Source organism: Melanotaenia boesemani, chromosome 2, assembly GCF_017639745.1.
Source record: "Melanotaenia boesemani isolate fMelBoe1 chromosome 2, fMelBoe1.pri, whole genome shotgun sequence".
Lineage (NCBI taxonomy): Eukaryota > Metazoa > Chordata > Actinopteri > Atheriniformes > Melanotaeniidae > Melanotaenia > Melanotaenia boesemani.
Window position 1 is genome coordinate 30,904,768 of NC_055683.1, and position 21,631 is coordinate 30,926,398.

Here is a 21,631-nt window from a genome sequence, read left to right on the forward strand (position 1 = left end):
ATAGGCACATCAGGAGGCAACATGGGTTAAGTGTCTTGCCCACTGACACTTCAACAGGTAGTCAGCTGGTAGTCAGGTGGAATCGATCCACCTACCTACCTTCTGGTTGGAGGACAACTGCTCTTCTTCTTGAGCTACAGCTGCCAGGAATATACATTTGTAGGATTCTATTTCTTGTGTATCTGCTTTTCATGTCTACATTATCAGCTAGCATTAGCCAACATTACAGCTAACAATGAAGTAAAAGTACTCTTTAAGATGTGATATGTTTAAAAGAAATAGTGATATTACTAAAATCCATACCAACAAGGTTTTATGTAAAAATATCACAGCATTATATTTTCTATCCTTTTTATTTCCACCTAGTTTTCCTCTTATCACTGAGCAGCATTGCAACATAAGAAAGACACGGGTAGGTTAGAACTTTTTAAAAAAAATTATATTTGTGAATGTTGATAAAATCATCAGATATGATTTTAGAATTTCTTAGTCATGATTGGTAAGTCTGTTCTTCTCCAAATTTGTACTGATGATGAACAATAGTACCTTCCTGGTTCACTCTATTGCAAGTTCACCTGTTTGTATGGTCAGTAAAAAAAAACAATCATTTCCAGCCTAAAAACAGCCTGTTTTGCTTGCAACGCATCTGCTTTTTATTTCAGCTTGTCTATTTACAGAAACTGAGTATCATAAAGAAAAAAAGTCCTCTCTTGGGCCAGTTTTCCATAAATATCCAGCCGCCTCTCTGAACAGGAAATGCCAGCATCCTGTTAAGAGGAACTCAGAGAAATACTTTCCAGAGTAGTAAGGTTTTTCTTTCTTTCTCTCTCATGCACATACTCTTGTGCTTGTTTACTTGTGTAAGGTTAAACAATATCCCTGCCTGCCAATATCCTGAATTCTTGCTTTAATGTGCTCTTCCTCTTGTCTTCGGCACTGAGCCATTTCAACGATGCTGCAGCCATAAGGAGAAAGCAGGGCTTCCTGCAGGGTCCTGCTCCAGTGGCTCTTGGCTGGATGGACTGCTTCCCCTAAAGAAAATTCTGCTGCTGCGTGGAGCTAAGGAATGTCAAAAATGTTCATAACTGACCTCCTTCCTTTTTTCAGACCTTGTCCTTCATGCCTTTCTTCTCTGTTATCTTCCTAATGGGGTTTGTTTTGTCAGTGGGATCTGGTATTACTTCTATTCTGCAGTACACATGCATTTACACACATTAATATGTACATTTACAAACATGGTTGATAAAGTGTTTCTAAGAAGGACTTTCAAGATAAGTTAATGTGAAAGTGACATTTAAAGCGAATAGTAAATAATTAAAGACAAATGGGGCTGCAGCTTGTGCAGTCTCCTACCTGGTGAGTGCACTACAAATCTCATTTTAATATCAAAAACACCACTTGGCTCTGACAGATCCACACAAATAAAAAAAAACTACACCAAGCATGGCAGATAACTTGCTCCCATCAGCCTCTTTAAACTAACAGAAAAATCTTGCTTAATGGTTTTTTTAGTGTTATCAGCCAACAAGTATTGCTTCTAAACTCTCCAATGATTTATATTAGTTTAAAAATCCATTAGTCTCTCTTGAATTTGTATAACAACTTTCAAAAAAGATAACACTAAGATAAACAGTTTTGCCTCGCATTATACCAAACCAGGATGTTTTTGCTGTACTCAGCTGGGGGTTTCACAACCAAAAACAGGTCTGTCAGGGCCTCTTCAGACTTTGATCCCTTAAGGTTTGTGAAAATCCTGAAGTAGGATTTTAAAATGTAAAGCTATTTTGAAGTTAGAAAGGCTAGATTCACCTGTGAAGGTCAAAACAATCAGTTATATAACCAAGGACAGTTGACGTAAGGGTGATATTTGAATAGCGCTTTGATCTTCGTGCCACACACAGCAGTAACATAGAGCTATGATGACTGTTATAAAATATTTGTTTATGTAAAGCACTTTTTTTTATCCCAGCTAAATATAATATGTCATCTGAGTGGATCATAAGAACATACAGTGAAGCGGTTTAAAATCACTGGAAAAATGTAAATGCCTTTTATCACTATTATTGGAGCCTTAATATTTTAATTACAACATTACAACAGACATCAAACAAGCTCTGCTTTACTTTTCTGCCATTACTTTTTGTCAGTGTCCTTCCATTGTGTTTATACATGTGTACATTCATGGTCTTGACATTATGTCCTAAAATGTGTTAGTCCTTGATGATTAACCTTAAAGTCCTTCTCTGCTACAAATGAGATTTTCAACCTTGTTAAAATGAGCATAACTTGTTACAAGCCAAGTGAATTGATGCTAACAGGCTGAGGGTATCTACTTTGAATCTGAAGTGTACCTCCTACACCAGAAAGGTAGATTAAGTAAGATGTGTGTTCTATTTCAAATATAGGAGAAACCAGTCCTGACTGTTTGCTGGGTGGGGTTTTAAACTTGAGTCGCATACATTGTGAAGAAGAAGCAAGGGCAAGCTGTGAGGAGAAAGAACTTCTTGCTATGTTTTGTTCATGTTGGGAAAATGGCAGACCTGACTTTTTTATTGTGATGGCAAGAAGTCTGATTCTGTAAGCCTTTATATCTTAACATAAGATGTACAATCAAAATACGTGTGGATTTGGTTGATTCTGAGACCTTGTAGCATCCCATCAAAGTACCACCTTAATTTTAAAGGCGGCTGTGACACTAATTGTACCCAATAAAGCTTGGTTTTGATATTTAATTATAAAGTATGATGCTCTTTGACCTTTGTGTTTTTTCTCTGGCCAGGTCTCATTCACTGTTCTCACACTTAAGCTGAGTATCTCAGTACAAGCAGCTTCTGCTGGCCAAGCAAGCCAGGAGCTGACAAGCCAGGAGCTACTCAATCAGGTAAGAGAGCCCATGGACTCAAGCCCACCCCCCGGATGGCTCCCTCAGGCCTTCTCTCTCAGCCAAGACAACCTGGGGAAGCAATGAGTGGTGCACCTCTAAAACTGCTAAAAGCAACAGAAGGTAAATACATTACATATCTGATACTTGCTACTTACAACCAAAAGCCACTATGTTTAGGTGCCAGCACTGCAGAGACTTAATTAAATTCACTGTTTAGTTTCTGTAAGGCATTACGGAACACTTTGGCCACCATACTGTCTCCATGCATAGCCTGCTCCTAATTAATACAACATAAAAGCATCACTCCCAGGTCCTTATATAGATGTCCTCTCTAACCTCCATTGTTTAGCTTACTCTGTCTCTCTCATTCTTAATATCTCCAGATCATTTTCACTTGTTTCCCTTACACCTTACATAATGGGAAATTCCTTTACGCTTGCGTTCTTCGTTAGACTGTCATTATAGAGAGCACATTAATGTCAAAGTATCTGAAAAAATGTTAGTGGGGAAAAAACCTGCAACCTAGAAGACTATTTTTCCAGTTATCATTCATCTTGAGCTCTCAATAAGTTCAGCTTTATATCATAGAGCATAAGTTGTTGTAGTATAATATAATTAATTAATCAGTTTTTCTTACTGCTGGACTGTGTTCAGTTGATGTTCTCTTGTATTTAGTAACTCATTCACTAGGGTCATAGGGATTTTTTTGTGTTAACCTAAAGATCTTGATTAAAACTTTTGTAAGATCTACATTAAGACTAGATTAAATTAAAGGAATGTGTGCTGTTCAGGCTGACCTGTGCCTGGAACAAGTGGACTAAAGAAAGAGTGGACGGGAGGGGGGGGACAAGGCAAAAACCCTGACTGTCACCTGATATTGTGTCCAGCTCCAAATTCCTGCAGTATTTTACATTAATAAGGCCAACTGTGACAAATCAAAGCCTGGTTGAAAATCTCTACGTTCCAGAAGCTGACCGGGACAAATAATGGAGAACATTTCTTTCACGTGTCCCAAATGCTCTCGCAAAGGAGAAACAGAAACAGACAGAGAATTTCCAGAGGAGGCAAAACACTCGTAACCACTGGTAATAAGTTTCTCATGGTGGTGCATTCATAGCAGTGAGGGAGGCAAATGCCTTTGGTTAGGCAGACCTATTTATTCTGTCCTTGGAAATGAATAAACAACAAAAGCATTCTCAACAAAGAGTAGCACGACCTGATGCTGCCTCCTGTTTTCTTCCTATCTGCGGTGACTTTCCACCCTCAGCGTGGGGGCACAACTGGCATACAGAATATTCGGAAAAGCCACACAACTGGCCTCCATTGCAAGAAGAGAACTTTTCAACTCAAAAACTGGAAAAGAAACCCAACCATAACAAGGGTCACTAAGTTAAACCCTTTGAAGGTTCAATTTCAGTGGGTAAGCTCATGGAAAGAAACAATAATGCTGCCAGTTTTGTTGTTTGGATTTGCAGCACTCAGTGCACATGAACACCTACTCACATGTACTGTATTTAAACTGTAGTTACACACACAAACTCACCAGAGTACCCACAGTGAACCTTGTGCCCTGACTTGTTGCAAGCTTGTGATGGAGTCTAGGTTTCAGGCTGACAAGGAATGAATTCTAGTGGTCTGGATCTTCTTGTTTTTTTTATTTCCAACCCACAGCAGTCACTATATTTACTACTGTAGCGAATTAGAGTATTTGGAACACACACATTCAAGAAATTCAAGTAACGTCTTACAGGAAGATTATCCCTTTCTGTCAATACGTGAAGCTTAAACTTTTTTTGAACATCAAATTGCTTTTGAAATGTAGGAAATTATATTGACTTGGAGAAATAGCATATCCACATTAAGCTCCATGATACCAAAACAAGCCTGTTTGCATTGGTATCAGAGGCTCAACATGGCTACAGATACTAGGTTTTTATGGTCACTTTTGTTTGGTTTGCATTAACAATATAAGCTGCCACTCACAGATAAGCAAATATTAAAAGTTCTGTAGGTGTGGCAAAAGGTATTATAAATGAAGAGAGAAGCAAACATGTCTTTCTTTGGACCTTGATGTCACTTTAATGGAACTTCTTGACTACAGTGTGAGGAGCCAGGAGGAGCCAGGAACAATTACTTGAAAAGTCATATTTTTTTGTGATTGACACTTGTTTTTTTTTTTGTTTTTTTTTTTTTAGTTTTGTTTTGTTTGTTTTGGTGTGTGTGTTTTAGCCTTTCTTCACCATCCTTTAGCTTTTAGAGTTATGCCACTGTCTTTCACTGATGTATTGCTTGTATGCTCAGCATTGTCATTACTGTCAGATTATCATTGGTCAAATCAGCGTGAGAAAAAAACAGCCTGGAAACAATAGTTTGGGGTCAGACAGGTTGTAAAAAACTGTTTGAAGAGTAACGTTGTCTGGAGCAATGGAAATAAAGTGCCAGAGGCGAGGAAGGGTGCAAGCCTTTTGTGTAATAAACTGCTTCTGCTTATCCATATTCATCTGTCTGCTACTAGTCACATAGACCAGACTGTCATTCATTTGCTCTGTACAGTTTCACCTTCTCCATCTGTCAGCATTCCTCCTGTGACAGCTTTTGGCATTCTGTCTCAACAATACGACAGACTTTAACCCTGCTGTGTTGCAGGTGTAAGTCAAAAGAGATCAGGACCCAGACAAACCAGCGTGAACAGATTGTTTCAGCTTATTTCACAGTGGGAATTAAAATGGCTTTATTCTAACATTGTTGTTGGTATATGCTGTATGCTAGCAGAGCCATTCTTTCCAGTTACTTTAACCCCAAGTGAAATGTAGTTTTTAATATATATATATATCGTGTGTGTGTGTGTGTGTGTATATATATATATATATATTTGCACATGGTCCCTGGAATAAATCCATGTATTTCACTGTGTCAGAATCAAACTTATTCATTCTTGTCCTTATTAAAAGTGCCAAACTAACGAAATGCTTTAGGCTATTCTTGTTTTGGGGACATATGGTTTGTCAATATAGACCAAATGTAGAGAAGATAAGCAATAAATCATAGAATTTTAGTTTAAATAACTTGTTTAAGATTAGGTTGAAGTTTAGGTTAAGGTTAGGGTAAGGATAAGGGTTGGATAACTCAGGGTTAAGGTAAGGAAATGAATCAACTTAATTTAACATCCTCTCAGATGATGGAAAAACAAATGTGTTGTGTGATTGTGTGTGCTAACTGTATTCTGGTGAATTGTAGAAAGACATTTCAAACATCATTTTAGGCCAGTTATTTAATTTGATGTTGCTTTATAGACGCATAAGTCATATTTTCTTATATAATAACAATGACATAAATTATGAGTTTCTTAATGTTGCCATTTGTCTGGTAATTCAACACAAAGCATGAAAATGTGTGGTTGGAAACCAGAAGAAAGAAAAAGAACATTAATATTATTCCACAGCTTTAGTGTACCTTCAAAAAAATCATGAGTTATCACACAAAGATGTGCAAGATGTTAAAGTCACGCCAGCAAGAATCAATCCAAATTCATGAGACATTTTGTATTTGGGACTTTTCAAGCTACAGATTGCATGTTGGTGTAGCTGTTTTACTGTCTTATAGAATATCAGGGAGTCCTGTTTTTCTGTACATAGATCAAGAAGACACCAAGGCCTGCAGCGCTACAACAGCTGCAAAAGCATTTCTGTTATCCCAAAGAAAAATCTACAACAACTTTACAAGAAGCAACATTCTTGGAGACTGTTTTCTGCCAAGCTAAAGTGCACTCAGTGTTTGCCTTAGATAAAGAAGCACAATAATAAGCTTGCTCTCATTGGGATTTTTCCTTTGAAACGGCAGAGTTAAAGTCCTTGGAAGTGTAAACACAGCAAGATTTCTGGGGCTCTTATGCAAGCTTGCTTTCACCCCTGGTTATACACGACACACTGGGAAATATCAAATTAAATGAGCTTTTCAAAGAAAAAACTGTAACATAAATACAGAGCTCTGTTATTACCTTGGGCTATACTAGGCAGACCCCCCCACTCGTGAAAAAAACCATGTGACTGGAGAACATGATGTTCTTCATCCCATAGCATTTTTTTTAAGTTAGGCCTCCCAAGTTGCCACAAGGGTGAGACACTGTTTTAGACTTTGTGTTGGCAGCAGCACCATCAGTGTGCTCCACTTCTTATTTTTTTCGAATGGGTTCATTTTCAGGACGCACACTTAAGATTACTTGAGTGTTGTGCTAAACCTTTCCGTAGAGTATGATTTAAAAAAATCAAAGCAGTCACAAGATCAATGAAGCAAATGTTTAATAATTTATTATAAATAACTTTGACAGGAACACTGGTTTACATTATGGATTTAAGAGCTGCACATCCTGTTTGCTGGTTTATGAAAAGTTCATATTTTCAAACACGGAGTGTTTCTTACACAATTGAGAAAGTCAAAGTCTGTCTAAAAAGGGTGCAGACTTCTATTAGCACTCATAGCATATTAGCCTTTGACTGAGCCAACCCAGTCAATTACAGAGTGACATGTTTTAGAAAAGGCCCATTATGTGCATTACACACAACTGCTTATTGAGTTACCATTCGCTCAGTGTACTTATAGGTAACTTTATTAAAACGTGCCAAGTAAATGGCCAGTGTTACAAGTTCAAAAAGTAATGCAGCCAATCTAAATAATATTTGAAAGACAAGAATATTTTTTATTTAAAACTTCCAACACAGAAAAGAAACATGATTCTCACTCCTCATGCAACACAACAAGAGCACCACCATGAGGATTGATTATCTAACTACAAGTTACTTGTAGCCGATCTTACTAGAGATATTAATTTAACTAACTTGCTTAGTTGTTTTCTTAGTGGATATGACTTTTAACTACATACCCCCCACCCCACCAAAAACAATAAATACTTGTATACTTCGTCAACTTAAACCACACCTGAATAATCAAGATATATTAAGATTTGGCCTACAGAATAAATGATTGGCTTATAAATAATTATGCAGTATGTTAAATAATTTTACATGCCAATGAACTTGCACTCAAGAAAAAAAAAAATCTGCTGCAGGAAAGACATTTAAGTTTATAAAAAACACACACTCTTTCCTAATTTTGTTGCGACCATATTATTTTATCTCCTTTTTAAATGACAACCTTCTATAAATCAAATAACTTTCAAATCCAAAAACGTTTTCTACAAATCAAGTTTTTCTGCTTTACAGCCAAAGTTATTCTGTCAATTTGCTTTGATAGTTTATTTTCACTTGAAATACTCTACTGAAAGCGCATCTTTTTAACCTTTTCTTTATCTTTATGGCAGAAAGTGCATAAGAAAAAAAACAACTTAAACCAGCTTATTACATTTTATTATCAGAGATGCATGTATAATGAGTGTGGTCAACCTTTTCTGAAAGACAAGCTGAACATGTCTGTTGTAAACTGTTACCCTCTTCTGTGTGTGATGGAATCAGACCTGAAGAAAAATCATGTTTTCAAGTTTGCTGGATTGCTACAATTCATTCACAAATTGCCCACTTAAAGATTCCCCTTATTTTTTCTTTTCTGTAGATCAACAGAAAATCAAAAACAAACAACAGGTGTGGCAAATTCTAGAGCACAACACATAACCATACAGTCTGTTTTCAAAGATATGGGTAAATTAAGCCACATTCCCTTTGGAGCTTTATAAATGGTGAGTATGCAACATGCAAAGTCTGGGTTTATGCTTTATTTACTAAAGAGATCAACTGCACTGTGCAAGACGCTGACTACTGCTAAACGACGACAATTAAGTGGCAAGAGCAGCAAACATCCAACTATGTAGAACACGCACAAGAAACTAAGGGGAAAACCACTTGTGACTTTTTAAATTCGTCAACATCAGCCAAGAAATTTGCATAGTTAAGTTCTGCTTTATAATTATGTGTTGTGCAACATTCACAAAGAAAAAAAGGTTGTATAAAGAAAAAAAGATTGCATAAATAATAAACTAAATAAAACAGATAAAAAAACTTCTCTAGGACAAAACAACAGATTATGATCAAGGCTATTTCCAGGAATGACTGAATGTTAATATTGCAGTGACTGATCCTGATATTATACATGGAGACATGGCAATAGGTGGAAACTTAATCACTCCAAAAAGACAGAAAAAACATCACTCTACAACACTAAACAGATTCTCAAAAGATGAAGCACATTTCATTCCTCAAATCTTCCCTCCAGGATGCTTTCGAAGGTAAAGGGGAGGAACTTGAAGCCCTGGCCTGCATAAAACTTGTTTTGGAACTCCACCCTGTGGAAAAAAATTGAGACAATCAAGAACTTTCAACCAGAAAACACTTCGGACATCAACCTTGCCAGGCAAACTATGACAACTGTTAGTAGTTGTAGCCAATGACCTTTGCTCTTCATTCCAGTATACACCCACTCTACATCCTGGGTCTGGTCCCACGGCCAGACATCTAAGCCTGTTCCCTTCAGGAAAATGATCAGGATCTATTTTTAAAATGTTAAGTGACGGCTGGATGATCCATTATGTGAAGAGTCATGAAAACCTGTCATTATAAACCCTGCCTCATGTAGGAAAGTAGAGAAGGCAGGCATAATCACGTTAATTAAATATTAGGGAACACACAGGGGTACAGTATAATCCTGTCTGATGACTCGGCTCTCCAGGGCATCATCTCACTAATGAAGCATACAAGTCTTTTCACTACTGAGAACAAATTCTTTGTCAATGAACAGTACTCCAATGGTCGTTATTTATTTATTCATTTAAAGAAGAGAATTGTGGATTATTTTAATTTCTCTGTTTAAAACTACGACTGATGCTGTGTGAAGGCCACTTACCCAGAGTTCTCATATTATTCAGGTATGAAATAATATCACTAGCTTCAAAATGAGCATGCTCTGCAATTTTGAAAGCAGGACGACATTCAGCAGAGCAAGCCAAAGACATATGAGGAGACAGCTAAGAGTCATGCATACCATGCTAAAGATTTAGAAAATGTTGTGCCCCCTGCAGATGAAATACAAATGGAGAAAACAACACTGACAAGTGTCAGACATATTCCAGGCCACAGGCCAGGAAAGAATGAGTTACTAGAAGCCATGACCAGATGATAACTTGCTGGTACGCAATATTACCAACTCTAAATACTGGTCTAATGGCCCCAATGGGCACTATAGCGATGCAATGTTGAGCCACATTATTAGTGCTTATTTTACTGAAGACGCCATCATGTCAGTTATAAACCAAACTATTCACATTTACTGTTCTTTAACTTCTTCAACAGTTAGCCATGTTACATTTACAATAAAGTGCAGCACAGCGGAGTGACATATACTGATGTGCTAAATCTATCCAATTTTCTTTTCTATTGTCAACAGGTTTAGTGAAATTTGCTTAAATGATCGGATACCCTCACATTTTGTGTCTGTAAAGTAGTTGGCTCAGAAACATTGAAATGTAAAATGCCTCCAGCAGGTGGAGGTGTGGCTCTGCATTTAGTGTTGCTTATAATCATTTGGTGATGGTAAAATTCTCTTAAGTCTAAAATATCAATCAACAATGACCTTGGAAATTAAAGACTTTAAAGCTCTTTTTTTACTTGTATAATTAATATATAAATACAAATACTATACTAAACTTACCAGTGCAGTCGCAGTGCATGCAAGAAGGCTGACAGACCTTCCATAATAAGAAGAATGGCAACTGTGAGGACAGCAAAGAAGTAAAAGACAATGGCCAGAAGGACAAAGCCTCCGAGGCTTTTAGAAGAAAGGCCAATGCGCATGACCATGGACCACAGCACCTCTGACAGCTCTGTGAATGACACCAAGAAAGCAAACACTCATTTTACTGCTGGGACAAACTTGTGAATGCTTATCGAAACCAAATTTAGCTTAAAAATGTGTCTTACGTGCATGAGCCAAACTGAGGGCCCACAGCCTCAGATAGGAAGCGGTGTTGGAGATACAACCCAGGCAGTACTCTATGGTGTGAATGGCCTGATGCACTGCCACATCCGCAAAGTTAAACTGTGGGTAAACGTAACTGCATGTTAACATGATACTCTAAATGACAACATTTCTACAAAAGGTCCTGGGGTCCACAAAGGAGGACTCCGGTATTCTGTGTGTGCATTATTGTTGAAGTAATTGACAGGAAAGTCATTAGCCATTGTAGATCGTCAAGCCCACAAATTACAAGAAGCATTGTCATCTTAGACCCTGTGAACCCAGACAGCTGCTCTGCTGATGCTTCATGCACATCACTGAGACCATAGTGAAGCATTGAATTACTGACACCCGCTGCCTGGAACCCTTTGTCAATAAGAAACACCTGGAACACACCGACCACACACCGACCTTACTGCTGCAAACATACCCACACACAGACACAGCTAAGAGCAGCAGGAGTGGTTGAAAACAAAGGGAGGGGCAGCAAAAGACAGGACTGCTAAACATGCAGGGATAGTTTGCAGGGTGGAGGTGCGGCATGAGCTCCTGTCCTACCTCTTCCTCCTCACGCGCCTTGAAAGCAGGTGACAAAAGGCAACGCTTGGTTATCGACAACATGCGCAAATACAGACAAATATCAGTTAAAAAAAAAACAGGAAAGTAACAAGAAACCAGTTACTTATATACACAGAAACAGGACTGGTTAGAGAATACCAACATTATTCCCACAAATACAGTGATGGCGGCAGTTGTCTGTTCAAAAAAAAAAAAAATCATTTCATTTTCTAAAATCAAATTATTTAAAACAGATAACTATTTTAGTTTAATAATAAAGTCCATGTACAAAAGTCAGCATCTGTTACAAAGCAGGATGCCCAAGTTATACTTGAATTTACAAATAAATGTACACAAGTTTATAGTTAAAAGAGCAAACTTCTACACACACAAGGCAAATTGCATTTCATTAGATTTATTCCTCAAAAACATAAAGACAATTTAAAGATGGTGAAACATTTTTGCCAGACGAGACACTTATCCATAATTGATGTGTTGCTCTGGCACAGTGGAAATGGAAACACGAGTTTCTGTTTCCTTTGCGGACAGGTGGCTGAATTATTCAGAGACGTCAGAAGATCCTATAGCATGCTTTTCCCTCCCAGCTCTCTCAGCAATATGCTGTCTGTTGTTACTTCTCCTTTGTAAGCAATTAGCAGCAACTTAACATCTACTACAAATCTGATGTCAGTGTTGGTGATGAGAACATGTTTATTTTACCTCAGGTTCCTCCTCAAACTGCTGTGAGAGCTGGTCATGCTGGATGATTTCAGCCTCATCCTCAGTGGGACCATTGCCCACCCTGATTCCCCCAAAGTTTTGCGTGCCCTGTTTCACAGGATGGGAAAAGATAATATAATTAAGGAGGTAAAAGATCATTTACTTTATTTAGAAATGGAGTGTCCAGAGTGGAAGTTTCTTAGTGTATAGCTGCATCATCTTACCATATGTTTCCGCCACAAATGCTGTCTCCGCAGAACCAAAGTTTTTACTATTAACATACAGGGGACACATGCCAAGGCAATTACCACCAAAAATGATTGTAGGCCCATCTGCAAAGACAGAGATGAGAAAGAAATAATAGGAAGAATAAATGAGTTTGTTAGCTTGTTGTGTTTATTTTAAGACAAAAATACATCTCTAATAAATAGATAAGTATATCTGACCTGCCCTCTGTATAGAGGCTTGTTAGTGGGGTCATTGTAGTTGAAGAGGAACATGTTAATGAAGGCAATGAGGAGACTGGGAGCTTCCCTGGAGGTGCGCGCATCATAAGAGATCCACTTATAGAAGATCAGAATGGCAAGGTAGCCAAAAAGACTGGACATGAAGACTATCTCTGGGATGAATCCCAAGTAGATATTCATTGGCTTATTGAAATACCTGCAGGGAACCACAAACATTGATTTGGTCATTATTTGTAATAATATGCTGCATGAACAGGAACAAATGAAAAGAAAAAACTGCAAATAAAGGGATGGAAATCTCACAGGTGATTGAACAGACTAAGAGTGACTCCAAAGAGCATGTGGATGACTCCCAGGATAACAGACATCTTCATCTTGAAGGAGTTCAAGAACGTCAGCTTGTTAATTGATATACTCCATATCTGGGGAAAAAAAACAAAAAAAAACATAGATTTCAGTGGGGAAAAGTATTTGCAGCATTACATTTCACACATAATTATCAGCAAAGATGGAACTTTAAAGTACACAAGCAACAGCTAAGCATCTGAAATGAACAGAATTATGAATTACTGGATCGATGCCGATGGGGTATGGCCCATTGAATACTCCATCTATGGCTGGGTCCAACTGCAAGGCTGTGTTGCTAGTAAGTGTGTCAAACCTGAAGGAAGATAAAAACTGGTAAGATCTGGGTTGTAACTTCAATCACAGCACACCCACACAGAAGTCACTGAATCAGCTTTTTTTATGCCCCCCTCTCCTTGTGTACAGAGGTGCACAGAACAGTGACATCATCACCACCAGCTGTGCCCGTGATTCATGTAAACTAAACATTAAGTTAAAATACAAGTATGAATTATGAAGATGCAGTGTAAAACTTACGACCAGTTGGCTCCTCTTTCACCAAACATGGGTCTAACACTCCATCCAGAACCAAAGACATTTAGGGACTTTGAAAAGCAGTCGTTGTAAATGATGCCGGTGTACATTGAGAAGATTCCCATCAGCAGGATAATATAGCGCCCAGCAAACACCATGTTGAATATCTGCCACAACCATAAGAAGTAGGTAATAAAACTCAAGAGAACATGTCAACATACATCTCTAAGCTAATTTACACATAGCTGAGCTAAGTAAAATCAACAGGGTCTGCTGTGACTTTGGGGTTCAATGTATCATCTGCAATGGGATGGCCATGACGGGATCCATACCTCATTATCATTTTTCTGGGCCATCAGCCTGCTCTCTCTCAACACAAGGTACAGAGCAGCACAGGTCATAAGTGTCCCATGGCCCAGGTCACCAAACATGACAGCAAATAGGAAGGGGAAGGTGATGATGGTGTATGGTGCTGGAGACAAGGAGGCAGGCATCATGTGAAGGGAGGGTGGTGTGGTACGTGAAACATGTCAACACAAATTTCATAACAAAGTGATTATGACTGATGAGGCAGCTGAGGGAAAAGGCCTTTCAGTGATTAATTCCTACCACAGCCAGCTGGGTACACACTTGAAACAAAACCACTCCCAGTTTAAGCATCAATGCCTACATTGATAAATAAGGTAATGACAGACAGAGGTCAGGAGGTTAAAGAAAGAAAAAAAAAAAAAGGTGTGATATGCACCAACCTGGGTTCATCTCACGATAGCTGCTAATTCCATAAGCATCCACAATGTTTTGGAAGCCTGAAGTGAACTTGTTTGTCTTATTGTATGTAGGTGGGGTCTGTTTGGTCTGCATTCTGTTGAGGATGGAAGGCACAGTGGAGCCGCTCTTCTCCTAAAATGAACAAAACAATATCATGAAAAACAAGGCTGTAATAAATATCAGTCTAATGCATAAGCTAAAAGCCAGCATGAAAATAGATTTTGAAATCCAAAGTAGAACAAATAGAGCAATAATCAGTACCTACTCTGAGATATTCTTGAAATATTATAAAACTCTACAAACATTTACAGGTTGGAGAAACTTTTGAGAATGCTGGACAGGAACTTTACAGAAACAATAAGCTACTTTCTAAATTTCTAATGTTGACATCAGACAGAACAACACGGCCTCATGTTTCAAGTGATGCACAATAAAGGCAGTGTCATACAGGTCAAGGTTTTCTCTAACTCACCGTCCCCCTTCGCAGTGCAAACTGAATAGAGTCCAAGTCGGCGACAGGGCACCACACCTCAGCAATCAGACACTTCTGGGTCACATCTATGTTGCAGAGGTTGAGTGTGTGGTAGATGGCCTTCATCTTCCTCACCTTGATGAACCACACTCTGACCGTCTTGGCTGCAGCCTGCAGGACCCTCTGCCTATGATCCTCAGTCTGGTTTAATACCTTGGGGAGCAGACAGATATTGAGGTGATGATGTTTAAAGTTAAATATGTTTTATTCAATTCTAAATAATGAGTCATTATCGGTTAAATCCCCTTGATGTCTAACCAGATGCTACAGCTGCCTTTTCTAGGCTCAGACACCATAAAAAGAAGCTCTTAAGACTTTCTATATTAACATTATTGCATTAGGCATTTCCATCTGTATCAAATCATTGCGAGAAGAGCTAACAAAAAGTAAGAGAATAAACTTTTTATTTTATTTATGTGTATCATAAACAATAAGACCGGACAACTGAAACCTAAAGTAACACAGCCGATATGACTCATATTCCCCGACATTCATAGACCACATAGCAAGTGAATTTAAGAATAGCAGGCCGTCTAACGCATTGGAAGTTTTCATAAGGAATACAGGAGTGGCAATTAAAGTTATATCCCATGATCATTAAATAGCAGGACATTAAGCCATGTGCTGTCTGCCCAGTCCCATCTGCTGTTGAGGCATTGTCCAAACAATGCTGACTGCAGTTTAAACTGTTTTACAATCTTCCACATACATGCCATTCTATCATTCAACTCACATGCCCAAGTACCAGGCAGACACTGCATCCACAAACACCAACACCCTCTTTTAACAGCATGTAGATCATCAAAAAGGTATTGACTGATATTTCTAAGAACATGCATGTTAAGTATCAATCATTGCATCTTATGGCTGTCGTTTTTGTGGTTTTGATTGTTAATAATCTCACAATATCTGACCACATGATGCTGTAAAAGAACTGAAACATCTGACAGACAAAATGAAGAAGTATGTGAGCTGCAGCCTAGGCTTTATGAAATGAGGGTCTATGAAACATGAGGTAAAACTTCCACACGGAGAATCACATAATCTACGATAAGCCTTATGAGCAAAAAGATTAAGGAAAATTTCCTTTGGGTTTCTTTATCTTGGAGTAGATAAATTACTGGAGAGAATACTAAATAAAAGATTATGGTTGTAGGGGAGAGACTGATGGAGGACATCGTTCTGTGCAACTAACTAAATGCAATGAAATAACAAGGACCGGGCAGTTTATTTAACACATAGTTTACTGGATTAGAGGCTTGTCTGGAATCTGAACTGTAAAAAAGGAAACTTCTTTCTCCTGAAATTTCTTCATGATAGTTGTTTCCAGGTTTTAAAAAAATGCTGATGGAGCAAATAAAAAAAAGAAGAAAAAACACTTTTTCCTTTGCATGTTATCGTTAAGAAATTCAAGTCTACAGAGGAATTTCTCTGAATGCTTATTTACCATCTGCAGGTCATCAATGCGAGCATTCACTCCTGCCAGCATCTCTTTCCTCTCCTGGGGGGTTTCTGGACAGGGGTACAATGTTGCCCTGAACCTGAAGATAGATAAATAAGTGCAGATGAATACTTGTTGGTCAAAAAAACTTTAAGCTTTGTACGGATGTTTTTGAGTGACTTACCCCTCACAGATTTTCTTAACTCTGTTCTTCAGCTGATCTCCTTGGAAAAATATGATGAAGACAGACTTGTGGACCTGGTCGCCCTAAGAAAGCATTGTTCAGTTAGAAAGTGAGACTAGAGACTATTGAGCATAACTGAAGATTAGAAACAGGACTAACTGTTGTTGGGTCCTCTAGAGGATCTTCAATATCAGCCTGCCGCAGGAACACGTTTCCTCTGCAAACTCTCCACAACATCCTCTCAAATGTGGGAATACGCTCCCTGCCAATGACTCCAGCCACAAATCTATAATTGAAGGAAACAAAAAATAAATTAAAAAGAAACTTCAAATTTATTCACCAAACAGCTAAACAAAATATGAATCACCTCTGCTTCACATTATTTCAGTGAGATGAGACAGGTTTAAGACGTTCACTTTTCACAAGTTTATAGAAGTTTGCCAAGTTTTTCCACGTCTATAATTTCATTCTATTGTAAGGAGGAGCTGACACCAGTTACAAAAGTGTCTGTTAATTTGGAAAGGATTTCCGCCTTGGATGTCCTCCACCGTCTGACTCAGCCGGATAGCCTGAGCGTTTGTGTGGGAGGGGAAGCTTTAACCCTCCAGTTTCAGACACAGATGGTCAAAGTGCACAGGATGGAAATCTCCACAAAAAAAAAAAAAAAAGACTTAATCCATTTTAATTCCTGAGTTCTACAAATCAGACTCACCCTAGTCTGAGTGGAGCCCCTCTGTTGGGGTCATTGGGATCCATGAGAGTAGATGACTCCTCAAGTAAAGTGGGATCCTCCATCTGCACAACAAGATAACAAATCATTAAAACTACATAACATAAACTTAATCATTGCTGCAGCTGCATTACAGAATGCACCCACTCATGAAACCTGTTGTTTCACGACTTCTATCAGACTTCTTTCTGCATTTATTCCAAGATTGGGACAAGAAAATTATGTTTTTAAAAAAAGAAAGTCTTTGCTTCAAACATAAACACCACCTTTTCCTCAGTTAATGGCTGAACAGTTACCCATTTGGCTAAATGATTCACCTCAATCAAAACTCATAACAACCTGTAAAAGATGATTTAAAACTCAGGAACAACCTAGATTTGCTGGTTAAGGCAGTGAAGTGGAGCTGATGCTGGACAAAGGTAGACAGGCGAGGAGTTAGTCTATCTGTGAACATCGTGCAGTGAATCAAAGTGGAGCATTACAGCAGGAATCAAAGCACTCTGACTAATGTTAATGGCTGGTGTAAATGTGCCACGGTCATGTGAGCAACTATAAAAGATCACGAGTGAAAACACCTTTAGCCAAATCAAGCGGCAAAAAGTGTGCCTTTGTGTTTCTACCAGAGCGTGGTGCAGAGAGCTATTCTACTCTATACGTCTGAGTTTAGAGTGAAAAACTGTTTTTCTTTCTTGCTAATACAGTGACTATACTCACAATTAAAGTTTCAATCTCACAACATATCCATTTATATTTGAAAAGGACAAAAACAAATTTACCATTTCTTGTTGAAGTTTTATAAAGTGATTTTACATGTTACAGCCACAGTAAGAAACCATGTAGTAAAGGCCCCATTTTTCAGCCTACCACAATGTTAAAATGAAAAAGCAGAGCACAGTGTTTCCTAAGGTCTTTAAGAACAGAGATGCTGACCTCATCAAAAAATTGCTGCGTACGACGCAAAATGTGCTTGAGCTCAGTCAATTCCAGGAAGTTCTTCTTTAGAGCCTCTTGGTTTGTGTTTATTTCCTTCAGTTCATTCTCAAGCTTCTCAAATGTGGCCTGTAGGGTTTTAAAAAACATAAATAAAAATAGGGATCAGAAGGAGGAAGCAGGAGAGTTTCGTTGTTTTACTCTAAGATGAAATAATCACCTCCAGGTCAATCATGTCTCTTGGAAAAGGGACTTCAGGGTTCTCTCCTGTATCAACTACAGGGATGTTGGCTTTTTTAATTTCTTTTTCCACAAATCCTGTAAAAGTACAACAGGTGAGCATGTAATCATTTCACAATGGATTAAAAAGGAGAAGGAGTTCAATGTGGTGATAATTTAGAGGACGGGAATTAAACAGAAATGGCATCATTTTAGTTATAAATACTAAATGACAGCACAGTGTCTCCATAACAGGACAGACAGTTATCCTGACACAAATTTCTAAACACACTTACTTAATTTACGATCCATCTCCTCACATCGTCGTACTTCATTTACAAATTTCCGCTGGAACACATTCACGTCAGGATTTAACTGCAAAGAAGAATTAAAGTTGAGAAATGGATTTACATGATTTACATTCAAAAGGACTACTTTTCTTTCTCTCCATTTCCTCTCCTTCATAATTTCTTACAGTGGTGAAGGACATCAGAGTACAATATGATTGCATGAGGAAGACTACAGTTGATGAACAAAACTATTCTGTTAAAGCCCACCATGTATCCCAGCACAAAGATTGCCTTAGGACTTGTCAGGAAAATCCTTTCTCATGCCTGGAATGAAGGGTCAGCTGTGAGCACATGATGCAGAAGGCATGCACCGTCTCAACAGTGTTACTGATGTGGCTGATATTCATCATCCTAACTAATTATGTTTGTTAACATGTAGATACTTTTTAGAAGAGGAAACGTGATAGATAAAGAAGTTATGGTTTAAAATATGTATATATGAGAGAGAGAGAGAGATGATTTTTTTGTTTTTTTTAAAGGACTTACATCACGAAACTGCACCATCCCAATCTCCCCAAGTTCACTGACAGAACAGTAGGCAGCTTCGGACTGGAGGAAGAGCTGAGCCAGCGTCATTTCTTCACTTCTGAAGAGTTCTCCCATCTTGTTGATGGATGTGAGTGCTCAGCACCCTCAAGTAAACCACAACCTTATTAATTAAGAAAAATTTTTTAAAAGAGCAATGATAATGGGTTTGAGATATTCATCAGTTTTCTGTGCATGCCACCCTGGTGCTAATATTACTAATGAGGAAGGCCTATTACAGTTATGTGTTAGTTTAACACCAGAGCGAGAAATCAGTGACCAAAATGAAAAAGAAGAAGAAGAAAAAACTTATCAGCCAAACTTCATACTGATCTCATGACCAGTCAAGGAATGCAGAGAAAAGGTTATGGTTAAAGGGTTTCATCTTTACTGGAGTATTACAATTAACAGACTACAGTTATGAGGGTTTTTTTGCTGCATATTGACCACAGGTTAACACACAACGTGGTCGACTGTAGTTTCCATGAAGTAATTTAGCTAAAAATGTTGGGATTTTCTGAAAACCTTGCAGCCAAATAGCACAAACCTCCCACTGTGAAACGACCACACAGGGCTAATCTGAGGATTACAAGGTAGCATGTGACCTGCAGCTCGAGTAAGCTTCAACACAGCAGCTCCATCAATGCTTCGTACAACAGTAATACTCCACGAAATCTTTTGAAAGTACCCGAACCACACCTTTAATTGCGTGAATTAGGCCACAAAACAGGTGCTGTTACCAGTTCAAGACGTCCCTGATTAATAAGAGTTTACCTGCCACAGGTGATCATGACTAGACAGCCAAAGTACTTGAGACACCAAAGTGACATCTCATCGTTACAGCTGCCTGCATATTATTCTATCAAAGCTATTCAACTAGCTAACGCAATAGTGAAGTGGTGCATTAATTAGCCATTAAGCTAGAGATAAAGTGTGCATTTGATAAAATGACGTTAGCTCACAGTGGCGTTCGACTTTACCTGCGTTTAAACGTATCTTTGTCATTTTAAAACCACACAATACATTTGAACGAGGCTTATGCGCACTTTTCCCTGAAACCTCGTTGCTATTTAACTAGCAACTCCACCTTAGAGAAGTTAAAGCTAGCTAGCACTTTTTGAGTGGGGCTAACGTCAATTTAGCACACCTGTTGAGCAATATCCAGCTAACTTACTCTACATTAACAACATTAATGCTCGAGTGAAAATGATTTAAATAACTTAAAGCCTGACTTATTAGTGTCCTTACAATTCAGGTATGGATTCTAGCCCCCTTCTTCTGTGCTCGCTTCCTTTCCCTCTCGACTGTCTGTTCCGTTGCGCTCTCTGTTTGAGGGAGTCTGCTCAGCTGAGTGAGAACCTCGCAAAGCGGAAGTATTCTGGTAACCATATCGATTGACATTCCACGATCATGTGACCACTAACAGCGAATTGCTATTGGCTTGAAGCGTCTGGCTGAACCTGTTGCATCGTTAAGCTGCCTATGGTTAAGCAGCGCTACTCGGTGGTTGAGCACCGGAAGTGTTGATATACCTTTGATATCTGACGTTTAATGTTACGGTTTCTGCACAAATGTACGAGGAGCACAGCTCTTAATCGTTAGCCCATGATTATATTTAAGTAATTCGTTTATCTTTTTTTTGACAGCGAATTATCATTGCTTCACCCAAAAAGAACGTAGAAAGAGAGATAGGGAGAGAGAGTGAGCCAGACAGACAGAGAGAAGAAAATAACAGCTCATATCAAGTAGGCTTTGAAGTTATGAGTCTACATTACCCTCCAGTGACGAAAATTAGTAACTAAATCAACATGGGTCTTGAAGTTTATTTTGACTGTATAAATCACTAGTAATTCCATACTATTATACCTTCCTTCATCATATTCTCTTTTAACGGCACTGCCCTCTATAACCACCAGAGGGCGCTAAAACTGCTCTGAAGTTTTTGTTTTTGATGGTTTAGCATAATTAGCTAGATGGCAACTGTCATGTATGGTTGACCAATTTTATCAGTAACTTTAATGAGATCAAATTTCATAACAATTATAGTTTTTCATAACAAAACCAAAACCAACAATGTTTTGCTGCTCATATTTACTGAATTTGCCCAGACTTTACATAACAATGCATGCCATGGAGGTAAGTGTATAAGCTCAAGAAGACTTATGTAAAACACGGTGACAATTTCTGAGTTCATTTTCAGATGACAGCATGACGTGTTGTCATAATCTAAACTTTTTTTTTTTTTCTTTTTTTTTTTAGCTGTTAAAACACATCTAAGTTGAACTGAGACTGAATTGACGTGAAACCGTGTACTGGAGATTTCCCGTTTGATCTCAAGCAGGAATATTTACTACCCTCTAGTGGTCTTAGTGGGGAACAGCAAGAGCACGTTTGTCAAGAGCCGTAAATGCAAACGTCACCGACACCGTAACTTCTGGTAAATACTTTCAAAATACGACACAAACAAACATTTGACCCCGTGCTA

The 21,631-nt window shown here is 38.4% G+C and overlaps 1 protein-coding gene across 3 annotated transcripts; it reads right to left on the reverse strand.

Annotated features, from left to right (window-relative positions):
- Nucleotides 1–8,231: 8,231 nt before the first annotated feature.
- Nucleotides 8,232–20,549, reverse strand: atp6v0a1a (ATPase H+ transporting V0 subunit a1a). Of its 3 annotated transcripts, none has more exons than XM_042011749.1 (22): nt 20,395–20,549; nt 19,108–19,270; nt 18,568–18,646; nt 18,273–18,370; nt 18,053–18,181; nt 17,105–17,187; nt 16,552–16,678; nt 16,393–16,475; nt 16,215–16,308; nt 14,708–14,920; nt 14,217–14,367; nt 13,800–13,939; nt 13,471–13,634; nt 13,159–13,249; nt 12,892–13,010; nt 12,568–12,784; nt 12,346–12,453; nt 12,122–12,229; nt 11,402–11,458; nt 10,807–10,924; nt 10,538–10,709; nt 8,232–9,176 (listed from the first exon to the last, which is right to left on the reverse strand). In XM_042011749.1, exons 2-22 carry the CDS (start codon nt 19,222–19,224, stop codon nt 9,083–9,085), a joined length of 2,562 nt encoding a protein of 853 aa, XP_041867683.1. In that variant the 5' UTR covers nt 19,225–19,270; nt 20,395–20,549; the 3' UTR covers nt 8,232–9,082. The 3 variants fall into 3 exon arrangements, with proteins under 3 accessions (XP_041867683.1, XP_041867692.1, XP_041867699.1); XM_042011758.1 differs by having other exon boundaries at nt 11,402–11,446; nt 20,395–20,548; XM_042011765.1 differs by lacking the exon at nt 11,402–11,458 and having other exon boundaries at nt 20,395–20,547.
- Nucleotides 20,550–21,631: the final 1,082 nt, after the last annotated feature.